This window comes from Musa acuminata, chromosome BXJ3-3 (genome assembly GCF_036884655.1).
Source record: "Musa acuminata AAA Group cultivar baxijiao chromosome BXJ3-3, Cavendish_Baxijiao_AAA, whole genome shotgun sequence".
Taxonomy (NCBI): domain Eukaryota; kingdom Viridiplantae; phylum Streptophyta; class Magnoliopsida; order Zingiberales; family Musaceae; genus Musa; species Musa acuminata.
Window position 1 is genome coordinate 26,532,572 of NC_088351.1, and position 10,145 is coordinate 26,542,716.

Here is a 10,145-nt window from a genome sequence, read left to right on the forward strand (position 1 = left end):
ATATTTATAGGCCTCAAGTTGATTCAAACTTGGAGCCTAAAAATATCTCATCCCGGGTTTCCTAGGTCTAAGCGATACCACCGCCAGTGCCAGTCTGACACTAACACTGCACTGGACGATACCACCGCCCAGTCTGGCAGTACCATCGCCTGACACTGGGTGGTACCACCGCCAGACTCGCGGTACCACTGCTTGCAACCTCTCGAAGGTTGTGTTTGGGCAGTACCACCGCCTGACATAGTCTTAGAGACTATATCACGACGGTGTCACCTCTTGGGGCACTATTTGGGTCTTTTCATTGGGCCCAACATAGTTTTTACATGGGCCCAACTGGCCCCCAATTGGGTTAGCCCAAATTCAAACCTAATTATGTGCTAACTACAATTCCTAAGACATATTCTAAGCTAAACAAGTCTGTAAGTATAGTTTCTTCCGGCAAACTTCCGACAATCTCTCGACAATGTTCCAACGGACTCCCGGCAAGCTCTCGGATTTTACGACGATCTTCTTAGCGAGTTCTGACGAGCTTCTATGGTAAGCTCCGAGACTTATCGGTTGGTTCCGACAGAACTTCCGACGAACGTCCATACTTCCGACGAACTCTCGAACTCCCAACGAAATCACGTCCTTGACTTCGAGATTTCATTTTGTTTCATGTCTTGCTATCGTACTTAATCCTGCACATGTAAAACACACTTCGATCTAGACAATTAATACTAAGCATTAATTATGTTGTCCGACATGTTATTGGTTCTTCGACGCTTCGTCCGATTCTTCGACGCATCGTCCTCTCTTGCGGCCTATTGCCCAATCGACCAGTTGACTCCGCAATTCTGATATCCTTAGGCGCAATATCCGCTCTTCTTGGCCCGATGCCCGAATCCATGGCCCGAAGCCTTTTATCGATATGTCGATTGATCCTCCAACCCAACATCCAATCTTCTGACATGTTTTCTTCCAACCCAACTTGATTCTTCCTGCTTTAATTGTTTCCTGATCGAAGCATTATGCATCACTCAAAACGCGGATCAAATTATAAATACTATCAATTGGTTTCATTATCAAAATACGAGATTGAACGTCTATGGGATGATAGATGCTCAAACATATTTGTCATTTAAACTAATTACTATATGTTGGATAGGACCGGCAAACGTAAAAAATTTATGCTTTATTAGTCATGGCTGCAAATAGGGATGGCGATTTCCCTATTTGAGAATGCATGTTGATTTTAAAAAAAATAAAAATCAATGGAACTAAGAGTGTAATTTAAAATTCTAAAAAGGGTCTTCTGATACAAATATAAGTTTTTGACTTTAGTCTTGAAATATAATCCTCATTTATAATTATCCCAAATTAAAAGTTATTCTTTTTAATGAAAACAAAAGAGACCAACTAGAAGGTTTTCTTACAAAAATAGTAAAATATTTACATGTCATCAAGCAAAACAGATTATCTATGTCCTTATCCCCTTCTTTTCCTCACCAAATCACAGTCCATGCAATAATAGAAATCCTCAACTAATTTATGGATTGAGATGAAACTTTCATCGATAGGAAAGGTTAAAATTCAACCATGCCATAATTATACCCTGAAACTAAATCCAAAAGATTAATTGCATCAATAACCAAGCAAAATCTCACCCCTTTTTTTTCATTTTTTATTCTTACTGACAAGGTCATATCGATAACCAATCAAATCATAGAATATCAAGAAGATTAATTGCATCGAACAATTCTTTCCATCCAGCTCTATTTTCATATTTAATTTGAAATTTGCTAGATTTCCTTCACAAACCAATCTCAAATTATTTGTCAGCATCAGAAACATCGCAGTGTTAGCCTCATTGCTAGATATCTAAAAGAGTTTTTTTCCACAAAATGCACGAAAATGGTATTCAGGAAACTTCTCATGAGCTATGTTCCCTAAAAGAAACACACGTCAAAACATAAACAACATATGTGCAAACCGTCCACAGAGAAAAATAACGAACATAAAGACAAGCACAAAAAAGCCATCCGATATGAAGTTCCTGGTGGATTGCTTATTCCAGCTATTCATACAGAGGTGAACTCAAAGAACTTGCCTTAGTCCTGCCAATGTAAGCCACTTTACATTACTGGGCCCCTCCATCATGTACAGTTCCATCCATAGACATTTCCTGCACCTCCAAAGAATTAAGTACAAGTGTGCCATAAGAAACCTGGTCGCGATTAATCTACTAGAAACCAAATTTGCAGCAGTAAGCAAAGATGAACTTTTAAACTGTTCCCACTTACTGTAGCAATGCGCATTGCAAGTAGGAAGCTGTCGCTTATATCACATTCTTTCCCTCTCTGTAATTTTCTTCTTTTCCTTGTATGCTCTCCAGTCTTCCTATTGGAAAGCCTTGAATTGAATGTTTGAATGCGAGTATTGCTCATCAAGATGGCTTATTGATCAGCTCGCAGTGCTTAATACATCCTAGCCATGCCAAACTGAAGAGTACCAACTTTTCTATGACCACCACCACCACCAGCTGCTGTGACAATCCCATTAAATGGGGATTTTGCCTGTAACATGTTTGCCTCCATGGTATTTCTCTCAGCTGAATCAGCCTTGGGTCCTGCAAGATAAAAGGGGGCAGCTCTTGTGTCAAGAGCTATATCTGGAGTCAACTTACTAGTCATGCCTGGTTGGGACGGTCTATGCTGTATGGGTCCCCGTTCACGTTCAGCATCTATTGGGTCTCTGTTTGAGTTCTCTGACCTGCCAGTGGTACTATGAAAACAAAATGAAGGAATGGCTGGTTCCACTGGAAGAACAGGGTTCCTAGCGAAACGCCTAGGGTCATAGGCATCCTTCATACTCCCACTTTCCTTTGGCATTATTGGACCAACAACTTTTCCTGGCCTAGCTGGAAATATAAAGCAAAATACTATATTATCGGTGTGCAACAGCATCACAATTACTTGTGGCCAATCTTGCATTTAAGCAATTACCAGTTGGGATCCTTTGAGGTGCCTGTGAAGCCCTTGCTATTCTTCCAGATGACCTTCCAATATCTCGAGAGTTCTTGTGTGCTGGCCCATCCCTTGAAGAGCCCATATTTGGTTGTTCCAATGGAGGGATGGTAGTAGAGTGGACCACTGTAGACCTGAAAGGGGGGAAATGAATCTATGCATAAAGATCCAAAACTGCAGTAGAAAACAATAAACATATTTGAATCAGTTGCAAAGCATGTTCATCAAAGCCATCCAATAAAAGCTAACCAGTCGCTCCTACAAATTTTGAAAAGGGCAGAGAAAAAGTCAAAATATAAGAAAAACAAAAAGGAACCTGTTGCATGGTAGATTCCTGTTTCATGCTTCAGATTTCTTCTAATACTAAATTCATCTGTATGCTAAAAGAGGATGAAGCTTTGCTAAGATGACACCACAATACTGTTTAAGGCCTATTTGGTCACGTTTTCCACCTATGATGCATTTCTCCTGCTCAAATGGAAATTAATGATAGTTTATGTTGAAGAAAATACTAGAGATGCAGCCTTCCTCTCTTGTTTTTGATAGTATACATGAAAACAATAGCTGTTAAGAATTTTTTTGGAAAGTTAACCAACATGGCGCTTAAGGAGAATCTAAATGCACCAGAGCAGTTCTGTTCTGCAACCAAGAATAGCTTAGGCCCTAGCTCCAAAGTTCGAAATATCGTACCGTACCACCATTTCGATGTTCGCTCGGTACGGTATGGTACAGTATATCGAGTGGTATATATATATATATATATATATATATATAAGCGCCTCGGCGACGTCGCCGAGCCTCGGTGGCATCGTCGAAAAAGGCGACGTCGCCGAGCCTTTTTCTAAAAAAATATATATATAAATAAATATATAAATAAATATTATTTTATTATTATTATTCGTTCCGTCCGGGAACAGGCGGTCCGCGTACCGGTATACCGTCGGACCGGTATGTACCGCCCGTACCGGGCGGTATTATTCGGTATTGCTTACCTTGCCTAGCTCATTAAATTATACCTTAAAAAGAATTAATCCTCCTCAATCATGAAAAGTTTTTTAACATAAGCTAAATGCATGAAAAATAGAAGGAATCAAGTTCAGGATCTGAATGTGAAATTACCTAGGGAGAGAAACATGCTTCCTATCTAACGGAATGCCAAATCCACTTTTACCACCATTCTCCTCGAGGTATGCAAATTGCTTTCTAAACTGATCCACAGCACTGCATAAAAAGAAAGCAGAAAATGATACCAAGAACGAGAATGTCAGTGATGTGTTGTGTATGATTAGGAAATGAAGGGAATAAATATCTGAAATTCAGAACCTAGGATATAGAAAATTTGTCTTTTCAGTTCCATTAACTTTGTCTTTAAGCAGCTGAGGATGATATTCTAATATCTCAAGGAAGATTAGCTCTTGTACGTCTTCTTTGGTCAATCTTCGACACTCAAACTCAAATTCCATTTTCGTGATTGATTGGCAAGATGGTTCTCTCTCTATTTTCGCAAGACCTTTGAAATATGGATCAGCTAATGCCTGATAAACCAGAAGGAAACATGATATCTTATGCAAAACACATGTATGAATAAATACTATATACTATCATATTAAGATCATGAAATTCTATAAAAAAGATTGCAAGAAATAACTTGGTGACAAACAAAAAATATAATGTGAATCTATTTGGAAATGCGTACTTCTTCAGCAGTTGGCCGCTTGCTAGGGTCAAATGACAAAAGCCTCTCCAAAAGTTTCAATGCCAAAGGATCTGCATTTGGGAATTTCTGTGCAAATGGTACAGACTGTTTTTTCCTCATGCAGCTCAGGTATCTCCTTGCCTTCTCATTCCGAACCTACAGCAAAAAAGAAAGAAAAAGGATTTGTGAATGTAATTGATTTTTTTTTTTTTTTGCATCTAGAAAAGGCACCTTCCACTATAAAGTTCCGAAGCAACTAACATACCCGAGAAATTGTATCCAAGGAAGGTGTTCCCAGAAGATCAGTCATCAAATCTAACTGATGAACCACATTTTTTCCAGGGAAAAGAGGCTTGCCTGTCAATACCTCAGCAAAAATGCAGCCAATGCTCCAAATATCGATAGCAGCAGTATACTGCGATTTTAGAACGCAATCAATCAATATCTCTTTGACAATGAAAATTTTACAGTCCAAAAATATAAACCAACATAGGAAAAAATAAATACTGGTACCTGCCATTGTATTTCAACTTGCGGGGCAATTCAAAATTGTTCCTGAACAGGCAGTTTTTTTAATTATGAAACTATTTTATTCTTCAAAAGTTTTATGGAGACTCCCACCAAACCAAAACAACTGCTAAAATAACCAAACTCATCAATCATCCCAAGTTTAGAATGTTCTGAGCGGTCAGCAAATAAAGTATCAAGCAAATCAATTACCAAAGAATCATCATCAGATGAAAAAATTGGTAGAGAATAATTAAAATAAAAATCATGATCACTGTTATGCCAGCAAGCTGGTGACCCAGATCCACTTCCGTACGAAACAAAGGCATAGGCGTATACCCAAGAAAAAGGCCAAAAAACAAAAAATGAGCATGTACATGAAAAGAGCAATGATGATAAATTCGAAGTAAAACTGTCTTTTAGAAGTTCATTGGTGCTTCCATTATTTTTCTGCAATGTCGGAGAACATATCATATGGTAGCTCGTCTAGTAGCATCAAAAATTTAAGTATTATCTTCTGGTGCATGTCAGGAAGGATTTCTTTCCTAGTTTAGTAGTCGCATAGAAGTGAAGAACAAGTTTACAAAACAAGAACACAAGCTCAAGCCTACATGCATAACCATATGGTTGTGGATCAGATCTTCATAACATGAAAATAAACCTATCATATAGTCTGATATAGGATTGACAATGGTTTTAAACAGTTGTTCTAGCACAAGAAATACATGCATGATTGTAAGATGTGTTTGCATAATATACTTTAAGCACCAAACATAATAGCAAAAGACTAATGCCTATACCTTGGAAAAGAATGATCCACATAACTCAGGAGCCCTATACCATCTGGTTGCAACATAATCCTGTCATATGTTAGTGATATAGAGTTAAGAATATATAATGTCATTGCTTCCTTCAAATGGCAAAACAAGCAATCAAGAATATACGACCCATAACATAATAGCAAGTTGTTGTAATGGAAAACAAAGAAAAAAAGAATTATCATCCTTTTAACAAACCGTCCAAAATATTGTTGTGGGGGTATCACCGAATGCAACTCTTGCTAGTCCAAAATCACAAATTTTCAGTTTGCAGTTTGCATTTGCGAGTATATTCTTTGGCTTTAAATCGCGATGATAGACATTGGCTAGACACAGAAGATTTAGTGTCAGTACATTAGCTCTAAGATGTTAATCAGCATCCAGCACAAGAATAAACATGGCTGAAAGAAAAGATAATTAGAGTCACAACTTAAAAGAGATAAACCATACAAGTTAGAACTGTTGAATGGTCAAACGAAAACATTGGAAATATCACCGAAGTATGTTTAGTACCAAAAATTTTCAACCATCACAAATTTTGAGCATATAGAAGAATAATACATCACAACTACACTAAGTATTCTGACATGACAAAGTGAAGATTACAACAAGAACAATCCAAAATTTGACATGACAAAGTCTGTTTCTTCTAGCTTGTAAATCTTGATACTATTGGATTGTGAAGTTCGAGTGGCAAATAATGTGCAAAACATGCCAAAACAACAACTTAAATCAGACATATCGGTAGAACAAAAACAATAAAAAAGGCTGAAAGATTTTATTGTTCAGACAATTTTGGTAGAAAATAATATCTAGGAAAAATATGTGGCTGACAAAGAAATAACTAAAAGTTGCATTTATCCACATCAATTTGTGGTTGTTTAAATATGTGAGAGTTTACCTGTGTGGATATATTTAAGTGCACGGAGCAGCTGATAAAGAAAAAATCGATAGTGTTCTCTTGTTAAATCATCATTTGCCTTGATGACTTGGTGAAGATCTGACTCCATGAGCTCAAAAACAACATATATGTCATTGAAATCCCTCCTCGACATAGGTAAAATGATGTGTTTGATCTCCACTATATCAGGATGTCTTAAAAGACGGAGAAGTTTGATCTCACGAAGAATTCGAACTGCATCGGATATGTGTCCAAAAATATCATGTATCCTCTTGATAGCCACCTTCTGTCCAGTATGTGTATCAATTGCTGAGCAGACCACTCCATAGCTACCTTTGCCAATAACCTCCTGAATTTTGTATCTATTGGCATCCCCATACTCACTGAAAAAATCCAGTTCTGGTGAATTCTGCAGAAGACAATGAATTGCCATAACAGTTCAAGGTGAGAAGCAGCAAAATACTTTTATTTGTTTTAGCTTTGCAAAAATACAAATTTGTATATGAAAAAAAAATGACTACAAACACTAATTTGTATAAAAACACTGGCATTTTATTATGGAATCATAAACTCCTCAATCTCTCTAAAAGACAACAATTATCAAAGATGAAAATAACCTGAAGTATGTCAGGGTTGAAAATATCAAATTTGAGAAGCTGTCATTTCTGTCAACTACAATAAACTGTCAATAAAATTATGGTGCAAATTCTAATTCTTAAAAAATGCAGTAAAGATTACAACAAACAACACAGTCCTCAGGATACTATTCCATAGACACCATGGAGGCCACCAGCATGAATCAACTGCTAATGCAACTAATTTTTTGCAAGAAATTGCGACTTGGACACATCACAAATTACAGCAAATGGACTTCTAATCAATATTGATAACGTGAGTTTCTAAATGGAAAAGGATTCTTGAATAATGAGATCAAAATAGTATAAAAAAGGTTGGCTAACACATACAAAACTTGTCATACATACATGTACTATTCTCTATATGCTGCAAGGAAATTTTGTATTTGTAAACATACAGCTAAAGTACCGCCTGCATGACTTAAATAGAACAGGGAAAGTCACATGAGACCATATATTAAAATCAAATTGACTGGTCAATCGATTTATTTGAACAGCATTAAGCAATTTCATTTCCTTAAGTTTCAGATATGATTTCTGTAACTTGTGTGTATTTCAGAATAGCATCAAGCCACCATCTCATAACATCATAAGCATCCCACCAATAACTCAGATCATCATTACCAATTCAGAACAAGCGACCAATAGCATGTTGCCACCAAAAGCAAAACCCCGTATTTCTTCCAGAGAATCTCCTAATTGTTTCAGAACAACTAGAAAGAGATTCTTTAACCAGAAAGAATTCAGTTCAGATGTAGGATACCCATCCAAAAGTTTTCGCAACTCAATCATATATGATGGAATCATCAAAGATTTGATCTTTTCTAACTCTGTCTGTAACTCACTAGAGGCTTGGGAAACAAAGAGAAGATGTATACGAACGAGATATCCAGCAACAAGAAGAAGGGAAAAGATTGAATAGAGGAACTCCAACTCCCGAGCATTTGTTGATCTCAGATGTGTCCATATTAATGGAACGGGTGACTCATTATTTCGATGAATCATTTCTTCGGACAGAAGAAGATTCTGTAAACACTCCCTCGAAATCTCACTTATCGGACTCAAAATCTCACTTATCAGAGTTCATTGTGGAAGAATCTTCTGAGGAATTGGCCATGCTATATCTGATCCATCTATATGAATATAATCAAATACAAACGAATGCCCTCCTTTGCCAACTGAAAGCGTGCAAAATCCTCAGGAAGTCCGTGATTCTGCAGATGGCAACCCAGCCAACATGTATGTACATTCAGCAATTGCAAGCATTGCCAAGAATCAAAGCAAAAGCAATAAAAAGGGAATCTCTAGCATACCCACTGCAGTTGCTTGGCTGTGTTTTGGAGGAAAGTTAAATTGACTTCGAGACAAGTATTTTGCAGGTAAATTATGCAACCTTCACAGGTACATCTACTTCATACACATACATATACATAGAGAGAAAGATAATAGCAAACTGATCTCCAGTATCGAATTCACAAATTGATCATAAATCGCCACACATTGACGACTTGACCCAATTCAAAGAGCCATTAAATGGACTTCACCAATAAGGAAAGGCAGAAGAAAATTGCAAAAGTAGAATGAAAATAGATTAAATGGACTTCACCAACAGATCCATGCAGAGAAGGAGATGACGATCAAAGCACGGAACAAGAACAAACCGACCTTCTTTCGCTGATCTTGCTGCATTTTTGCGAGTCGTCGTCGCTCGATTCGCAGAACGAAACAATCCTTCTTCTCTATTTTTTTCTCGTTTCCTTCCTTTACTATTCTCTCACCCTGTCACCGCAGAATTCCGCACAAGATGGAGATCAAAAACAACGAACATCCGTTGTAATCATCCGCATTTGCCCCACCTGCTCCTGTTCCGGAACACAAAACCCCAAGTCCCGCGCTACCCACCGACGATCTCTCAACGCAACGCAAGCGACGAGGACGCGGGCAGCCACGACGATAGAGAGCGGGAGGATCCCCGCAGCGCCCTCACCCTCGTCCTCTTCGTCCTGCTCTCGGACTCCTGCATCGCCGTCACACAGCGATCCGGCCCCGCTACGCTCCAAATCGAGACCAAACTCTTCCGTTCATGGGGCCCCAAGGCCGAGACGGATCACCGCGCGTGCTAATTCACAACTCTTGGAGCACGAACGAATCGAACCCGACGCCAAACGCTCACCGAAAGGGTTCGCTTATAGCAAGAGGAGAAGGAAGAGGGCGGCGAGCGGGCCAGCGAGAGAGAGGGAGAGAGAGAGAGAGAGAGAGAGAGAGAGAGAGGGGTGAGGAGTGACCAAAGGCCTTGCTTCGATATTTATAGACGGTGGTGCCCCTCACCTTACGAAAAGGAAATGCATACGTTTGCGGTGGTTTTTTCGTAGTTATACATAATTCTAAGGGTAATTAATGGAATTAGGGGGGGTGGGCGGTGGTCGAGAAAGGGCCATTTGGCATGCTCAGGTTTTTGTTGCTTTAAGTTAGCTCAGCTGGCGAATCGGAATATTCTTTTTCTTTTTGGCTTTCCATTTTACTGTTTGGGGAGGTTGGATATTAAATTAACTTTGAATCTTTGTGACACAATAAAAATAATGTGTT

At 38.5% G+C, this 10,145-nt stretch overlaps 1 protein-coding gene across 4 annotated transcripts; it reads right to left on the bottom strand.

Annotated features, from left to right (window-relative positions):
• Positions 1-1,856: 1,856 nt before the first annotated feature.
• Positions 1,857-9,827, bottom strand: LOC103974351 (mitogen-activated protein kinase 10). Of its 4 annotated transcripts, none has more exons than XM_009389156.3 (11): positions 9,225-9,821; positions 6,925-7,333; positions 6,222-6,349; positions 6,006-6,065; positions 4,964-5,113; positions 4,699-4,854; positions 4,326-4,537; positions 4,122-4,223; positions 2,982-3,136; positions 2,280-2,896; positions 1,857-2,161 (listed from the first exon to the last, which is right to left on the bottom strand). In XM_009389156.3, exons 1-10 carry the CDS (start codon positions 9,246-9,248, stop codon positions 2,454-2,456), a joined length of 1,839 nt encoding a protein of 612 aa, XP_009387431.2. In that variant the 5' UTR covers positions 9,249-9,821; the 3' UTR covers positions 1,857-2,161; positions 2,280-2,453. The 4 variants fall into 4 exon arrangements, with proteins under 4 accessions (XP_009387431.2, XP_009387432.2, XP_064999736.1 ...); XM_009389157.3 differs by having other exon boundaries at positions 1,857-2,167; XM_018821807.2 differs by lacking the exon at positions 1,857-2,161 and having other exon boundaries at positions 2,729-2,892.
• Between the last annotated feature and the right edge of the window lie 318 nt (positions 9,828-10,145).

Bases quoted from the DNA above. Each gene is read 5' to 3' on its own strand.
- LOC103974351 (XM_009389156.3), bottom strand. From the start codon at position 9,248: ATGCAGCAAGATCAGCGAAAGAAG. The intron at 6,066-6,221 runs GTTTGTTAAAAG...AACATATGACAG, and splicing joins CCACAACAATATTTTGGACG to GATTATGTTGCAACCAGATG. The intron at 3,137-4,121 runs GTAATTTCACAT...CCCCCCTTTCAG, and splicing joins AAGCATGTTTCTCTCCCTAG to GTCTACAGTGGTCCACTCTA.